The sequence below is a fragment of the Hippocampus bargibanti genome, linkage group LG13 (assembly GCF_051943395.1).
Source record: "Hippocampus bargibanti isolate YZ-2025 linkage group LG13, ASM5194339v1, whole genome shotgun sequence".
NCBI lineage: Eukaryota > Metazoa > Chordata > Actinopteri > Syngnathiformes > Syngnathidae > Hippocampus > Hippocampus bargibanti.
This window is the reverse complement of record NC_142746.1, coordinates 10116210-10133113: the sequence shown is the minus strand read 5'-3', so window position 1 is coordinate 10133113 and position 16904 is coordinate 10116210. Positions and strand designations below refer to the sequence as shown.

At 43.7% G+C, this 16904-nt stretch overlaps 1 protein-coding gene across 1 annotated transcript in view; it reads left to right on the top strand.

Annotated features, from left to right (window-relative positions):
* The window catches only part of cdh11 (cadherin 11, type 2, OB-cadherin (osteoblast)), an 83706-nt gene extending 67813 nt beyond the window's left edge, over positions 1-15893 (top strand). Inside the window, exons 8-16 of the mRNA XM_089011512.1 lie at positions 221-408; positions 10271-10384; positions 10615-10754; positions 10824-10960; positions 12451-12572; positions 12700-12817; positions 13330-13581; positions 14539-14690; positions 14941-15893. Coding sequence (XP_088867638.1) covers positions 221-408; positions 10271-10384; positions 10615-10754; positions 10824-10960; positions 12451-12572; positions 12700-12817; positions 13330-13581; positions 14539-14690; positions 14941-15303 — 1586 coding nt within the window. The 3' untranslated portion in view covers positions 15304-15893. The remainder of the gene's footprint in view (positions 1-220; positions 409-10270; positions 10385-10614; positions 10755-10823; positions 10961-12450; positions 12573-12699; positions 12818-13329; positions 13582-14538; positions 14691-14940) is intronic.
* The last annotated feature ends 1011 nt before the right edge of the window (positions 15894-16904 follow it).

The following is a 16904-nucleotide window of genomic DNA, read 5'->3' as shown; positions in this document are numbered from 1 at the left end:
CCATGCATCTACTTCTATATCTCTCTACTGATTGAATACAGTACATATTTTCCATGAAGTCCATGCTTTCTATTTATCTATCAACAAAATGATCTCTTTGCTGGCCGTGTTTCCTGTGGTTTACTCCATGCTCCTTGCACGCGTTTTCATTTTTACCTGTTTGGCGAAGGGTCTCATTCAATGAACTGCGGTCCCAATCGGCCTCTTGTGTCACCCACAGGTGTGTATTCCATGTCCGTGTCGGAGGACAAAGTGGAGGGCGAGGAGGTGGGCCGTCTCAAGGCTAAGGACCCCGACATGGGTGACAACGGGCTGGTCAACTACAGACTGACGGATGGAGACGGGCTGGGGATGTTTGAGCTCAGTACGGACTCTGAAACCAGGGAGGCCATCATCAAGCTAAAAAGGGTAAGAATGAAAAATTCAGTTAAAAATAATATGTTTTACTGCTGCCCGAATACCGTAGTTGACTATTTGGCAACCAATATGTGTTGCTTCCAAATTGTGAAAGCTACGACCGAAATATTTTAAGTGGAATGTCCAAAAAATGCAAGATATTAAATGGAAGAAATGCAACACTGGATGGATGTTTAGATGGGTAGATCAATGGAGGCATTGACAGAATGTAATGAAAAAAAAAATTGTAAGAGCTTTGGAGGTCACAATCTTCCCAACACATAGACATGAGGTCTGTCACTGTACTTCCTGTCCTTATAGAACACAAAGCCAGGCAGCCAGCCAGCCATCTAACTTTTATTCAGTCTGTGGGAAAATCTCTCGCTTGCCTGACTCGATCGATACAAATCTTCTTTTGTCTCGATGCAACAGCTCAGCACCACGCCTAGACTTTGGTGGGTTCAGCTTTCTTTTCCCCCTGCTGTGTTCAGGAAATGAGACCATGAATTAAAATAAAAATATAAAGAAAAAATGAAACCATTGGAGTAGCCAAGGGCAATGTGGTTAACCTCAAGTTCAGGCGTCATCCAAAAGCAGTGCAGTGTGCGATGGAGGCGGGCAGCTGTGCAACCAATCAAAATAATGCTGTAGCTCAACTCTTGACCACATCCAATGCAGAGAAGCAACATGAGTGATGACTTGCTGGGCCTTGGAAATGAAAAAAAAGATGAAGGTACTGGAAGTTCTCGTGCGGTCACTGGGAAAAGTCCTACTTTTCAGCCTTTTTTCCTGCTTTGAGATGAGATTTTCCACTTAAAAAGAGGGAATGGGGCGAAAAAAAAAACTGCATGTTTAGCGTATCAGTCAGAATGAGGCATGCTTAACGCATTCACTGCCAGACGACGTGCAAGTACATATGCATTTGTTTCAAGAAAATCAAATATTTGCCAGCTTTACAAAATGATCACGATCAAATTAACTCATTCACTGCCAAATGATGTGCAGAAATGTGTCCACACCAGTGCCAGTTTTTTTTCATTTTCACTCAAATTGCAGGACAGGAGTTTTAGGACTACATAAACATTCAATAGAGCGTTAGAAACCTTAGACTCTCTTCTTCATTGGAAAAAAAGAGTAAATTCCTAAAAATATATGGGTCTGGAGTTATCTGAGTTTGAAATAAGGGCAGCTCTGCAAAATACAATATTATGTGTTGCTGCCGCTATTCACCCGCAGAAAAATGTATTCTGTGACTGTAAAGTGACCTTGAGAATTTTGAAAGGCGCTGCGAAATGAAATGTATTATTAACAACAGCTTTAACAACAGCTGAAGCGCTAACATGGACAACAGGCAAATGCTGCCCCCCTCGTGGAAAAAAAAAACATTGCCAGAAGTCTAACCAGCGCTTAATCGGCACCCCCACAAGAAAAAACAAAACCCGAACAAATTCGGGAATGCCACTCAACACCACCCTTTTCAATTCCCAGATAAATTTGTGAATGGCAGCAAATAAATTGGAAAAAAATTAACACAAACTTGACGTATTTTATCAAGAGAAGACAGAGCAAAACATTGGCGAATAATACAGCAGGCCAACGAGGTGGCTCTTGTATTTGCTTCTCTTGGAAAACACATTTCATTTTCCAGCTTACTGTGTGTATGGGGTATAAAGAAACTGCAAACATGAAGGAAATTTACGAGTAAGACTGTGGAATGCCGTTACAGCAACTAGGCAAGAAAAAAAAAGCCAGAAGTGCCTCCTTCTTATCCTTTATTTATTCAAGTAATTCAATTCTTTGAGACACATGTTAGGAGTGTGTGGCCAACAGAAGAAACCATTTTAAAACCTGGAAAATAGACCAATATGATCCATTCAGCCACATAGTGTGTGTGTGTGTGTGCGTGTGTGTGTGTGTGTGTGTGTGTGTGTGTGTGTGTGTGTGTGTGTGTGTGTGTGTGTGTGTGTGTGTGTGTGTGTGTGTGTGTGTGTGTGTGCGCGCGTGCATGTGCGCGCGCGTGCATGTGTGTTGAATGACAACAGGGAACAATCACCCCAAGAAATCTTCATTCTGACTCCCTGCTACTCTTGTAATAACAACATCAGAGCCCAAGGCTGATTTGAAGTATGTGTGTATTTGTGTGTGCGTGCGTGTGTGTGCGCGTATGAGAGAGGAGCTTACGTCATGAGACCCACTTGGACTTGATCTGATTACAGTGTCCTGATTCTGATGCATCGCATCGTGATTCTTGAGTCCTGATGCCTCTCGGGGGAAATCATCACCTGTTGGCCACTAGAGGCGCGCACACAAACACACACACGCACACACACACACACACGCCCACACACACACACACCTGAGCACTTTGAAATCAGCGTCAGGAGAAGCCTTCACTTATCTCTATTCTCCCTCTCACACATTAACGCACACCGGCATGAGCTTTAATCAACCATTCTCTTTCAACTGTGTCCTGACGAAAGCACTTTGTGGAATATTAAGAAGCTGTGTGTGTGTGTGTGTGTGTGTGTGTGTGTGTGTGTGTGTGTGTGTGTGTGTGTGTGTGTGTGTGTGTGTGTGTGTGTGTGTGTGTGTGTGTGTGAATATTGTCATGAATGAAAGTGAGCGAGCAATGCAAAGAGTGTCACCAAAGCGATGGAAAATGAAAGAAGTGGAACACGTCGGTGACGTGAGATTCCTGCTGAGTTTATCGCTGACGCGTTTTAAGTTCTGTCGGGCATTGTGATGTTTAAAAGGTGGGAGGTGGGGTGGGGAAGGGGGTTGGGGGTGTTGACAAACGGTTTTTTTTTTCGCTCCGATTGTTGCGTAGCAGATGGTATGACGCAAGTCACTTCGCATCATGCAACATTTTGGCAACTAGTACTATTTTTAAAAAGAGGCTTCACATTGTTTCTTGACATTCCCGCGACTAAACCAAATAAACAGTATTTTCCAGTGTATAAGGCACACCAGAGTATAGGCGCACCGACAAGGAATGGTGTGTTTTCAAACTTTTTCTATAAGGCGCACCGGAGTATAAGGTGCATCATTAATGAATGAAAAAGGTTTTCCAAATATACTATATAAATATATAAAAGCTTCCAAATATAAGACACACCACATTATAAGGTGCTACATTAGAGGCTGTGGTTATGCCCTACTTCTTCTACAGGGGCAAATGGAGTCGTGGCTGCGTATTTCCAAGACCTGTTGTGGCTCAATATTACTTCACATATAAGGCGCACCAACGTATAAGGCGCAGTGTCATCATTGTAAGAAAATCAAGATTTTCGGGTGCACCTTATACACCGGAAATTAGCTTAGCCTCTTCGTTCGCGAGTGATAATTTCAAAATCATGTCTTAAGTTTTATGTTTCGCATTTCCTAATTCGCATGTCCATGGATTTCTTTTTTTCTCACCTGTCCTCCGTTACTGTAATGACACTATTGCTTTAGTGCCATCTGTTGACATGTCAGTGTCAAGATGTGAATTGAGGATCTTCATTTAGAGGCTAAATGAAGATCTACTTTTGTCTAAATTTTAGACGAAAGTAGTCTATTTTGTGGCATTTATTGTCAATTACAGTATTGTGTACTTTTATAAATCAACTGGCAAAGAATTACACAGAACATAAAAGCCGAAAATTATGTTATCACTCCTGATTTTTCTTTCAACCTTTTTACACACAACAACCGTGTCTAAAACGTTTCAAATCTTCGCGTTGTTAACCTTTTACGAGTCAACAAGTTCACTTGAGTTTGATGCATCCGCGTCGGGGACGACGGGCAGCTCGTCGAGACGGAACAGATGTTTTGCGACACTCCGTATTGCCGCTAATTAAATCAGTGATCACTTAACTGCTGTCATCACGCCGCTCGTAAAAAAATACCCAGTTAATGCACCGAGCCACATTTAGCTACAGGTGCTCGACGAGCCGCGTCTGACGATTAGCTGAAAGGTGAGCCAGTCGACGACTTTTAAACATGACGGCTGTTGCTCGGAATGTATCCAGTAGTGTATCTTGTTCTCACTATGTCAGAGGGTGTCTTGAAAAGTAGTCAGCAGTTTTATTTTGTATGTCTCTTCATCAGTGTGGCTCTCCTTGCGCACTTGCAAGGGCATTACAGTGCATCCATTATGTCTCCATGCTACCACCTGCTAAATCCAGTGGCGGGCTGTGCATTTCAACCCTTGGAGTTCAGTGGTGGCACATCTGAATCAATCCAAACTGTGAATGTGGTGTGAGTTACTCCACGTCCACTACAGGGTGCCGTTAGCCAGGCAATAACTTGTGACTTGAAGAAACGTAAGAAATCCTGTCATTAAACTGTTTACGATGACCGTGTGTATTCATGATAACTTCATAAAATTGCGATATTATTTGCTATTTTTGCTAGCTTAGGAGCTATCTAACTTATCTTTATGATGTCCATTTATTCTTGAAAAGTTCGTCTTGAAAATGGCTTTAACAGTATATCTGCAATCAAATCCATTTCTTCTCCTCCTTCAGCCATTGTGGGTTGACAAAACCGCTATTAAATCGACACAACAGTATATTTGCTTTTGCAGCTTGCTACAGATACAGTGTGCTATCTCAGGCCAGTGTGCTCTTATCACTAGTGGCTAGTGATAAGCAAATCATGATGATTGGTGACTAGTGACTCGACAATTGGTTAAAGCAATTGTTTCATCGTCATTGATTCTTATGCTCCGCAGCCTGCAGAACTGATTGTGAATCAGAATCAGAATCAGAATCATCTTTATTGCCAAGTATGTAGAACACACAAGGAATTTGTTTCCGGTCGAACACGCTGCACTAGTATCATCAGCAAAAAAATTGCAAAGAGGTACTATACAATTCCATTTGGGCTACTGTTCAAAGAGTTAATGGCTTGGGGGAAGAAGCCATTTAAATGTCTATGAAGGCGTCCAGGTAGATTTGTGACCCTGGTAACAAATGATGGCTGAAATGTGCTTGGTTACATGCCTAAGTACAAAAACACACGTCTGGAAGCAGTGCATCAGGGAAAAAGTGGTGAAAGGAAGTTGAAAGACAATTTGGAATTATCCAAAAAGAATTTATGGACAAATTAGTCTGTGATTCAGATATTTTTAAGCCAGCAGAGAAAGCCTTGCAGGCCCTGACAGCCCACCACTGGTGCATGTGGAGCTCATATGTGTATAGTAGGTGCGGCCGAGTTCTCACCAAACTTGTAGCCCTGCCTCGGCCTGTTGAGATTCCATTAAATGATGCTGCGGACTGCCGATGAGGAGATCAAGCTCCCACTCGGGACTCTTGCCACGTTAGCGCTCCAGCAGATGCTGGAAAAACTGTGTCGGGGGAGGAGAAAGTGTGTGATTATCTAGCTTTCTCGAGAGAAGGATTGATGCGGTGAAGAGTGTGTTATTTACTGTTATTACAGGGACAACAGACATGTGAATAAGCCAGAAACTGGTATGCTTGGCAGAGCACAAGAGCATATTATGGGTTTTGTGAACAATGGCTGACAAGGCATAATTTGAAACTTTTCTTGAAGGAGGTTTTAACCAGTGGTTCACAAAGCCATAGTTTGTTTGGGTTTCTAAATAAACAGCAGTATATTATTCTTCTATTGTTACATATCTACAAATAAAAACCAGGGTTAGCATCGGCTGAGTTAGGGGACGAGCGGACGCTGGCGCGCTTTGGCTGCCGCTGCTTTCCCGCGTAATGTTTTTTACCGTTTTTTTTACCTTCTTTTAGCCTTTTAAACTTACATTGCTAAGCCCCGCCTCTCAGGCCGCGGAGGTGGACTTGCGATACTTTACCGCAAGAACTGGAGAATCCTTCAAGTTTCTATCCAGGAAACCCAATCGTTTGAATGTCTTGCGTGTAAAATTTCTGGACCCTCACCCACCATCATAGCCACTGTATACCGTGCACCAAAACCACATTGTGACTTTCTAAAAGAATTCTCTGAGGTCCTCACACACCTCTCCACCCTGTCACCGAATGTAATTATTCTCGGAGACTTCAACATCCACATGGACAATTCCACTCTTCCCCTCACTAAAGACTTCACCTCCTCACTCGACAGCCTTGGTCTGCACCAATTCTCGGATTTTCCCACCCACATAAAAGGCCACACCCTGGACCTCATCTGCATGTCTGGCCTTACCCCTAAGAATTGCACAGCTGATGAAATCCCTATAACAGACCATTTCCTGGTTTCATTCAATGTTTCCATCACTCTCTCTCTCCCCAAACCACCCCGTGTCATCACATATCGCAACATCAAGGACATCAACGTTGCCACCCTTGCTGAGATGATTGCCACCCTGACTCTGGACCACAACTCTTCTCCTGATGAGCTTGTCTCCCGGTACAACGCGGACCTCACGAACACCCTCAACGCCCTTGCTCCTGTAAAGTCCCGGTCTGTTCAATTTACCCGACCTGCACCCTGGTTCACCCCCCATCTCCGCTCCATCAAGACAAAGACTCGCCAACTTGAAAGACTTTACAGAAAGTCCGGGCTCACTATCCACAAGGACATGTATGCAACTCACCTTACCCTTTATAAGGACTCTATCTCACGCGCAAAATCGCTTTATTACTCTGGACTCATTGATTCAAATTCTGGTAACTCACGGGCCCTCTTTTCCCTCTATCACAAAATCACACAATCTCCTATCTCTCTCCCCTCACACTTTTATTCCTCTGAGACATGCAACACTCTGCTGATGTTTTTTAGCGAAAAGATCAACAAAATCCATCAGCACCTCGGGTCCTCTGTCCGCCCCCCTTCTCCCAGCCTTTCTACTCCTTCCAAACTTTTTTCCGCTTTTGCACTCCCCCATCCCTCTATAATCTCAGACATTATCACTAAATCCAAGAACTCCTCCTGTCAACTCGACCCCCTCCCCACTATCCTTATCAAGTCCTGCCTACCCTCTCTTCTCCCATTTATTTCTACTATTATTCACTCCTCATTATCAACTGGAATTGTTCCTATCCCACTCAAAACCGCAGCTGTCACTCCAATCTTGAAAAAACCTGGCTCAGACCCAAACGATTTCAATAACCTACGTCCAATTTCCCACCTTCCATTCATCGCCAAAATTCTTGAAAAGACAGTTGTTTCCCAGCTTCACTCACACCTCACTCACAATAACCTCTACGAACAATTCCAGTCTGGTTTCCGCCCCCGCCACAGTACTGAATCGGCTCTCATAAAAATCACGAATGATCTTTTTATGGCAGCCGATGCCGGTTCACTCTCCATCCTCATTCTTCTCGACCTGACCTCAGCTTTTGACACCATTTCCCACCCTATCCTTCTCGACAGACTTTCCACCCTAGGCATCACCCACATCCCACTCCGCTGGTTTCACTCCTATCTCTCTGATCGCGCACAATTCATCCAAATCAACTCGTTCACCTCACGGTCCTCTCCGGTGTCCTCTGGTGTGCCTCAAGGGTCTGTCCTGGGGCCACTTCTCTTTATTATCTACCTACTTCCTCTTGGCAATATTTTCCGTAAGTTTGGCATTCACTTTCACTGCTTCGCGGATGACACCCAACTCTACCTCTCCAGCAAACCCGACGCTTCTCTTCCACCTTCATCCCTCTCATGTTGCCTCTCAGAAATTAAATCCTGGCTTTCCCATAAGTTTCTCAAGCTCAACAGTGAAAAAACTGAACTTCTTCTTGTCGGTACCAAATCCACCCTCCACAAAACTAACAGTTTCTCCCTCACCATTGACAGTTCTACCGTGTCCCCCTCCCCTCAGGTCAAGAGTCTGGGTGTCATCCTCGATAGCTCACTTTCCTTTCACTCCCATATTAATAACATTACTCGGTCTGCTTATTTCCACCTCCGTAATATTAACCGTCTCCGTCCCTCGCTCACCCCTCACTCCGCTGCTATCCTTATCCACAGTCTTGTCACCTCCCGCATCGATTATTGCAACGCACTTCTCTTCGGTGTCAATCAGAAATTTCTCCATAAACTCCAACTCGTCCAAAATTCTTCAGCCCGGATCATCACCAAAACCCCCTCCTTTCACCACATCACCCCTGTACTCCAGCAACTCCACTGGCTACCGGTTAAACATCGTATCGAATTCAAAATACTTCTGTTTACTTTCAAAGCCATCCATAACCTTGCTCCTCCCTATCTTTCTGACCTGCTTCAAATCTCTGTTCCCTCTCGGTCCCTCAGATCCTCATCCTCCCTTCACCTCTATGTGCCCTCTGCCCGTCTCACCACGATGGGATGCAGAGCTTTCAGCCGCTCTGCTCCCAAACTCTGGAATTCACTCCCACCCAACATCCGTAATATTGACTCCCTCCCTATTTTCAAGGCTCATCTCAAAACCCATTTGTTTAAAATTGCTTTCAATGTCTAATTCTCTCTGCTATTTTATTATTTATCATTTTACTTATGGTTTTATTGTTATGTGCTGTGTTCTATTGTTTTTATTGTAAAGTGTCCTTGGGTGTTTTGAAAGGCGCTTGAAATAAAATGTATTATTATTATTATTAAACACTTTCACTCATTTGCTGCCATTCGCGAATTTATTCGAGTTTAGATTTTTCTTGCAGGGATGGGGGTGTCGATAAGGCAATGTTTTCCCTTCCACCAGGGGGCAGCATTTACCTTTTGTCCATGTTAGCGCTTTGTTACAGCTTCAGCTGTTAAAGCGCAATATAAATCAATATGAATGTATTGTATTGCATTGTGTTTTGTACAGCCGCCCCAATTTCAAACTAATCTAACTCCAGGCATATAATTTAGGAATTAACATTTTTTTAAAGAAACAAGAGAGTCTAAGGTTTTTTACACTGTATTGAATGTTTATGTGGTCCTAAAACTCAATATGACAAAAACAAAAACCCTGGCAATGGAGTTCGCCCATTTCTGCTTCCGGGAAGAGTGAACGCTGGCACGAATGGTGCCACTGCTCACCCGCACAAAAAAATCCCATGACTGTAAAGTGTCCTTGAGAGTTTTGAAAGGCGCTTATAAATTAAATGGTTTATTATTATTATTATTATTATTATTATTATTATTACTACTACTATCTGGCAGTGAATTAGTTAATTTAATCGTGACATATTTTGTAAAGTTGGCAAATATTTGATCTGGGAAAAAAATTTTACTTTTTGGAAAATAAAATTGTTTTGTTTTCGTCACATTACAACTTGTTTTCTCTTGAAAGTTTTTTTAAGGTCATAATTACGATTCTCTCGAAATTGGGAAATTTGTTGATTTTCTACTCTTCCCAAGGACAGTTCACCATCGGCATTATAGGCAATTGTGGGTCAGTGGTTTTACCACTAATACAGTATAAATTGAATCACGGCTCTGTTCCACTATCAGCCAATTAACACTGTGGCTGGATTGAATTTGTCTCTATTCGTCTCGCAGTGGAGAAATTTACATTTCACTGCAGCAAAGCTATGAAAGGAATGAAATACGGCAGGTTATTTAACACTGGACTCGAACGTTGCTTCATGACATCATCAATAGCGCTCTTGAAATCATGGGAGCTTATTCGAACACTACAGGACACATCTTTGGGGGTTCCCCAGTTTTACTTGTCAATCACAGAAAGACTGCAGGAGCTCCCATCCGCATCGATGCAGCAACAGCTCCCCCTAGCAACAGATGAGGACATCGCGCCGGGCACTCCAACAAGTGCTTGGTTATCATGTGATGTAATTGTGACTATGTGGAGTGAGGCACTCATTTGTGTGTGTGTGTGTGTGTGTGTGTGTGTGTGTGTGTGTGTGTGTGTGTGTGTGTGTGTGTGTGTGTGTGTGTGTGTGTGTGTGTGTGTGTGTGTGTGTGTGTGTGTGTGCGTGCGTGCGTGCGTGCGTGTCTTCCTCAGCATGTGGATTTTGAGACCAAGAGGTCATACACGTTGAAGTTGGAGGGCTACAATGTGCACGTCGACCCCCAGTACCTGGCCTGGGGGCCATACAAGGACGAGGCCACAATTAAGGTTAGGCTGTGGGGGGGATGTTCAATATTACATATGTCACATTCTGGCCGTCAAGTGATCATCTGACATGTTTGAGATATCTTCCTCTTCCAACACACCTGATTGAAATGATCAGTTTGCCAAAGCTTTACAGAAGCTTGATAACACACTTGATCATTGAGATTTTGTTTTTTTGGCGGGGGGTCTTGATTTTTTTTTTAATTTGGGATATAATCCTTGTCTTTTTGCAGATTTCAGTGGAGGATGCTGATGAACCGCCCGTATTTGTGGCCCCCTCGTATACATTTGAAGTGGAAGAAAACGCCCCCGCCGGTACTCAGGTTGGACGAGTCCACGCCAAGGACACGGACATTGACAACAACCCAGTCAGGTATGACAACATAAGAGATTTAGAATGGAGAACGGATGGGACTACACATTTGTGAACACGTGTTTGCAGGTACATGATTCCACGGTACACGGATGTGGAGCAGTTCTTCAGTGTCAACTCGGAGGATGGAATGATCACCACGACCAGACCGCTGGATCGAGAGACTCAGGCTTGGCACAATATCTCCGTGTCAGCCATGGAGATAGGTGAGGCATTGTGGGGGTTCTGTAATCCTTCAGTGTGAAGCACAGAATAGAAAACAGCGGGGGAAGAACTCGGAATGTGTCTGGTCTGAGACTTGGCTGGTTTGGGTAACGATGTGAGCAGACTCTGAAATTTTAGTAGATGGATGTTTGCGCCATTGTGGGAGTATTTTATCAGGAACTGCAAGGGGAGCTCCTCTTGGGGATTATGCAAAATAGTCACTGTAAAGTGGGCACTTGGGAGACTGTTTTCCACCCTCGATCTGTGTGTGACAATGCAAAAACTTCAAATAAAAATGGCCAAAGCAAGCAAGAAAAAAACAGCGAGTCACGAGCAGCCCCACCCTGGCATTCTGCGGCCGGCAGCTCTGGCTCTCCAAGTGCCGTGTGGTTTCACCGCGGCGCTGTCGACGCCAGACACCCAGATGGAATCGGGCTTGTGGCCCGCAGTGTCAGGCTACACTAACCACTAACGGGGCTCTGGGAAGCTAAGTAGAAGCCTGCTAATGACGGGGTGCTGGAAAAAATCAAATAAGAAGGGTCCAGTTGAAAGAGAAACTGAGCTGCAGTTTCCGTTCTTAAAAAAAGTGCTTAAAAAACTGCAGATGGGAGGTTTGATGAGAGCGGATTTCTATTTATGTCATACACAGTATGGTGGGGCAAAAGGGGCTTATGGTTTTTTTTTCTGAAGAAAGGAAGAAAAGATATGAAAGGAAAGTAAGGGAAAAAAAGAAAACCAAGAAGGACGCAAACAAAAAAAAGTGTGTGCAGCCAAAAGGAAGGAAGCACGGGAGAAAAGAAATAAGGGGTGAAGTGTCGCAAGGAAAGAGGCAAGGAAACAAGAATGTATGAAAGTTAGCAATGTTGTAACAAGGATAAATATTACAAATGGGCTAGGGGGGTTAGCAGGAATAATGAAGAATGGAATGGAAGGAAGCGGTGAGTGAGGCAAGACAGGAAGGAAGAAAGAAGAAAGAAAGAAAGAAAGAAAGAAAGAAAGAAAGAAAGAAAGAAAGAAAGAAAGAAAGAAAGAAAGAAAGAAAGAAAGAAAGGAAGGAAGGAAGGAAGGAAGGAAGGAAGGAAGGAAGGAAGGAAGGTTTGTCGACCCATCAAATCACTTTTTTGCAGAAGGAGGTAAGAAAGGAGGAAACAAAAGAACGAATGAAGGGGGGAGGAAAGAAACAAAGAGAGAAAGAAGCAAATAAGTATGTAAATAAGGAAGGTCGGAACAAAGGAAGTAAGAAAGGAAGGAGGTAGGTTTGTGGACCGATCACATCCCTTTTTTTACTGTTGTTATGAAAGATTATTGTGTGAGACGTGTGGGAGGCCGGTAAGCATGATGGCAGCACTCATGGAAGCCTTGTAAACGTGGGATGCAGGAAAAAAAACCGTCAGGCTTGATTGGTAGGCAGAGTGGCCGGATGAGATGTACTCCTGCGTTAGCTAGCAAGCTGACATTGTGTGCATGCGTATGTGTGTGTGTGCGTGCGTAGGAGGCCACCACCAGGACACAAAAGTGCGCGTGAACATCAAGGTGAAAGACAGGAATGATAACGCTCCAGAGTTTGCCACCAACAATGAAGTCCTCATGTGTGAAAGTGCTGCACCGGGAAAGGTAGGGATGGAGATTTTGACAGAAATGACATTTGGAACTCAAATTGTTATTTAAAAGTCTGGAAGGGTTAAAAAAAATGTGCATGTCTCTGTGTGTGTGTGTGTGTGTGTGTGTGTGTTCTTCCCAGGAAATTGAAACAGTCAGTGCAGTGGACAAAGATGAGATGGCCCATCGTCAACACTTCACCTTCAGCCTAGCCCCAGAGGTGGCCCACAACCACAACTTCTCCCTTAAAGACAACAGAGGTGAGCATGCTTTCTTGCAAGCGTGGCCTCCTTCACTCCACAAACACGCACGCATTTGTACACACAGGCACGCACGGTCAGTGTTCCTCAGGGAGGCGGCATTAATTGCATTGTGGTCTCGCTCCATCTGTCCGTACGTCTTGGTAGGGGGGCGTGATTGAATTAAGATACAAGCGAAGCTTCAAGTAGCAGCCACAGTGTAGAATTTGTGGACATGGAGATGGAATCCGGATAACGAAATAGAAGCAAAGGCACAAGATCGACGTGACCGCGGTTTCACGCTTAGCAACAGATGACGCTGCCATCTAAGCAAATGACTCAAGTCAGGCTGCTTAATGAGTGTCATTTTCAAGTATCTCCTCCACTTTGTTTCCAAAAAAAGAGCATTTTGGTATTTGCAGTTTTGAAACCGGATTTGAAATGTCTACCGATTGGAAACGCATATCCATTTGCATATAATTGAGATGTTGGATGTGCATTGACCATGCGGGATTTGTCTTCCCTCCACACAGACAGCACGGCCAGCATTTACGTCATGCGTAAAGGTTTCAGTCGCCTGACACAGGACGTCTACTTCCTGCCGGTGGAGATCAACGACAACGGCGTTCCGGCCATGAGCAGCACCAGCACGCTGACCGTGCGCATTTGCTCCTGCGATAGCAAGGACACCATCTTGTCCTGTAACGTGGAGCCCTACGTGCTGCCTGCCGGACTCAGCACCGGCGCGCTCATTGCCATCTTGGCCTGCATCGTCATCTTGCTGGGTAAGGCGGAAAATATTTTGCGAAGTAACTTAGTATCCACTGTTTTAATACCCTGAAAGCGTTAAAACCAATTTCCTTCATTTCACTCAACTTATTTTTTATTCCAAAGTGTACAAGTGAACACAATTTCGAGTTGAAGTCATATAAATTCCGACAATTCACAAGGAAGTGAAGGGATTTGACAGTGAATAGATGAGGTCAGATGTGGGCATAGAGTTTGTATTTGGAGGCCGAAGTTGACAACGTCTACCGCACAGGTGTCGAAGTCGAGGCCCGGGGTCAAATCTGGCCGCCACATCATTTTATTCTCCCCGCGAAAGCAAATCAAGCATGTCAAGTGCCATGATGCTTGCTAAGTCTGAACCAAAATTGTTGTATGTAAGCCACAATAATAGTCATTATTCTTGACTTCACATTTGAAAACTAGCCATTTGTTTATTTGTGGTGTGTTCCGTATGTAATATGCGAAGGAATAGAAAGTTTCTAAGATAATAGTTTCCCCAAATTCGTAACGGCCCTCGAGAGGAAACCGTAACTACAATGTAGCCCGCGGCAAAAAATGACTTTGACACCCCTTGTCTAACAAATATAAATCAGGGGAATCTAAAAGTCTTTCATTCACTATCAGGTACATATTAGGGTTAAGGTTTAACCTTCGCGGTGGTTGAGAATAAACGGAGGTCAGGTTAAGGGTTAGCTCGTAGACTTTGGACCACAAATATGCAAACCAGACAAAATTAAACTATATCCAAAATCTAACTGTCAGAGATTTGGTTACTGCGATTGGCTGGGAACCGGTTCAGGATGTCCCCCGCTTGCTGCCTAAATACAGCTGGGATAGGTCAGCATGGGCGGCAATCTTTGTGATGATAATGCGGAGAAAATGGATGACTGGAAGAACATAGATTCGGTGACAAATTTGTTGAATGACAAGTCTGATTAATTTTTTTCCCACAGTCATCGTGGTGTTGTTTGTGGCACTGCGCCGTCAAAAGAAAGAGCCTCTGATCGTCTTTGAGGAGGAGGACATCCGAGAGAACATCATCACCTATGACGACGAGGGCGGCGGCGAGGAAGACACGGAGGCCTTCGATATCGCCACGCTTCAGGTAAGCCGGTCTTCAAATACAGTAAAGTCTCGTTATATCGATATTCAAGGGAGTTCGAAAAAATATCGATATAACCGGGACTATCGATATATCCGACCCTGTTTGCATGTAATTTTCTCCGTGCGTGCATAGAAATAGCATCGATATAACCGGGACTATCGATATATCCGATATCGATATAACGAGACTTTACTGTACATTTGAATCCATAAAGCCACCTCGGAAACCCTGATATTGCGTCCCTTTTTAGAATCCAGACGGCGCCAACGGCTTCCACCCGAGGAAGGACATGAAACCGGAGCTCCAGTTTCCCCTACGCCCCGGCGCCCACCCGGCAGCCAACAGCGTAGACGTGGATGACTTCATCAAGACGCGTGTAGCGGAAGCCGACAGTGACCCCACCGCACCCCCCTACGACTCCATCCAGATCTACGGCTATGAGGGTCGCGGTTCACTGGCCGGTTCGCTCAGCTCTCTAGAATCTGTGACCACCGAATCCGACCTGGATTACGACTATCTGCACAGCTGGGGTCCGCGCTTCAAAAAGCTGGCCGATTTGTACGGCACCAAAGACTGCTCTGCTCACGACGGTGATGACGACGATGACTGTTAACGTTGGGATCCCTTTTTCCTCGCCCCTCCCCAAATAATAACACATTTCCGATGATTCCACAAAGATTTTGTCTCCAACGCCTTCCAAACATTCTCCCATTTCCTCCCAAGTAACTGATGCCGACTTCACTTCTCATGGACCGGAGCAGAATCGGGTGTGAAAAATGTATTGCGTCACCCGTGTGTGTGTTTGGAATTTAATTAGTACAAGAAAAAAAACAACAAAGAAAAAAGAAAAAACTAGCTTAAATTAGAGGTTGTGTACACTTTTGTGGACTGGATTCACAAACGTCTTTGGGGGTTTACTCTCCTGACAGGGTCCTACAGGCCACTGTCCCAGCCGGACCGCTGGTCCCGCTGTTTGTTGTTGCTGTGCGATACTGCTAAGGACTCTGGGTTGTTGATACTGTCTTGGCAGTAAGGTGGCCTTAAAATAAATCAACAACAACTCCGGAGGCCAACACACACAATATGAGTCGATGAAAGACACTTTTAGTAGTTACAAAAAAAAACAAGAAAAAAAACATGACTGAGGCTCTGAAGTGAAAAACAAACAAACAAACAAACAAACAAACAAACAAACAAACAAAATACAAGATGGACCAGATTGGACGTCAAAGCTGTGGATTATGATTTTTTTTTTTTCTTTTTGGGATCCCGTGCTCCTCTTTCCTATCAATCACTTCTGCCTAGGGTTGCAAAGAGATGACATATTTAAAGTGCATTTGGTCAATTTTCATGGGAAGATAACTGAGGAATTTGAAAAATATTCCAAAGGAACTCTGTTCACAGTGTAAGGTACTTAAATTTGGCCACCATCGTGCCAAGATTCACTTTCTTATTTATTGTTTCTTTTCCTCAAAATTTATTCTGAGCCTCAATCCAAAATTATGAAAAAGTGGCAGACCGGCACCTGTTTTTTGACACCCTATGCCGTGCCTACCAGTTCGAAAATGTCCTCGATAAATATGCTTAAATTAAATTTTGGTTGACGAATAAACACAGCAGAGCAAGAAAGAGATCACCTTTTCATATAGTAAATTCCTGGTTGAGAGTCATTTCTTGAAAAATTGTATTTGTCTCCATGGAAAGTCTCCAACTGTGAAAATTGTCCCAATTTTGCAACCCTACTTTCACCGCTGGTGATGATCAATCATAAATGAGTAAAAACCTGTGAGATCTTAAGTATCGCCTTAACGGAGACTCGCAGTGCATTCCATCTATCCGTTGTTGTGTTTTGGTTTATTTTGTCATTTTTCAAGTTAACAGTGCAAGCTAGCTAGCATCCATGTTTGCAGAGAATGTGCACGAGTAGTGGGTTACACTCATTATAAACAAGACAGGATGTGACGTGTTTTCGGAAACGCTGGGCAACATCTGTTGCATCAACATGTGTTGCAATCACTTCCGAAAAACATTCCCCATCCCCAAAAGCCAGGACGTCATTTTATAAGTGGTTAAACCTTTTTTGTATTTTATTATTATTATTATTATTATTATTATTATTATTCTAATTATTTGTTTTTTTAATCAGTATTATCATTGTTATTATTTTGAATATCGTATGATTTGGCGACGCTTTTTAGCTCAAGGCTAACGCCT